General features: G+C 53.0%; 1 protein-coding gene across 1 annotated transcript in view; it reads right to left on the reverse strand.

The window, feature by feature from the left end:
- Positions 1 to 933, reverse strand: part of ADAMTS19 (ADAM metallopeptidase with thrombospondin type 1 motif, 19) — a 154,341-nt gene extending 153,408 nt beyond the window's left edge. Inside the window, exons 1-3 of the mRNA XM_009889716.1 lie at positions 856 to 933; positions 446 to 455; positions 8 to 112 (exon numbers count right to left, since the gene is read on the reverse strand). Coding sequence (XP_009888018.1) covers positions 8 to 112; positions 446 to 455; positions 856 to 933 — 193 coding nt within the window. The remainder of the gene's footprint in view (positions 1 to 7; positions 113 to 445; positions 456 to 855) is intronic.
- Positions 934 to 1,033: the final 100 nt, after the last annotated feature.

Consider the following 1,033-nt stretch of genomic DNA (forward strand, 5'->3'; position numbering starts at 1 on the left):
CCGCTGCCACCCACTGGCTCCTGCTGACCCCTGCTCCACAGCGCGGGGAAGACGATCTCCCACTCTTCAGTTTCTTCTGAAGCATGGAGACCTGTGGGAAGGCCAGCAGATGCTTTAAATGAGTGGAGCACCCAACCGCTCAAAGAGCTCAGCAGAAACCTACCCTACTGCCCTCCACAACACGCTCCTTCTGGTTCCCATCCCACCAAGCACCCCACCCAAAATACAGTGGGCTCCGTTTGGCCCTTTCATCCTGTCCTTACACATGGCAGACAGCCCAGCCCCTAGATGTCTCTGTGCCTCTTCAGGGGTCTGGGACACACCACCATCCTGGTAAACACTGAGAGAGAGCTGGAGCTCAAGCTGGGCAGAAGTTGTGTTTGTACCAGTAGCTGGGGATGTTCTTCATGACCACCATCTCTATGCAAAGGAGAGTTGCACAAACCTTCCATCATCTACACAAAGTGGCAACTTTTTCATACAGCTAAAAAAATAATGTCATTTTAGAAGGGCAACCTGAACAAAAAAACCCCGAAAATTTCAGTCTAGTTCTCAGCATGTTTTGCAAGACACACTACAATTCCAAAAGTGCAGCTGAACGCACACAAACCCCACAGCCATGCATTTGTGAGTGCGCGCACAAGTGGCAGATGCGTGCGTATGCCGTATCACCATTATCATTACAACCAAACTGAACTATAATCACTAATTAGTGATGTCTGCGTATCAAACACACCCTACCACAATCCAACCAAAACTCCCAGCATACCAGCACCGAGTTTATAAACCATACGAGTACGCACAACCTCCGCCAGCCTGAGAGCGAGAGCACTTTTAGTAACATCTTCATCCTACCCACGCCAGGACCAGCACTGCTGCGGTGACAGGGCAGCGCACGAAACGGGACTGAGCACCTCGCACAGCCGAGCGCATCGCGACGCGCCCTCGCAGCGGACGGCAGGCGTTACCTGCTCGCCCACCGCTCACAGGGGACGGGGGTCAGCCCTTAAAGCCGCTGAACAACGGGCAGGTA

Source organism: Charadrius vociferus, unplaced genomic scaffold (genome assembly GCF_000708025.1).
Source record: "Charadrius vociferus isolate BGI_N301 unplaced genomic scaffold, ASM70802v2 scaffold377, whole genome shotgun sequence".
Classification (NCBI taxonomy): Eukaryota; Metazoa; Chordata; class Aves; order Charadriiformes; family Charadriidae; genus Charadrius; species Charadrius vociferus.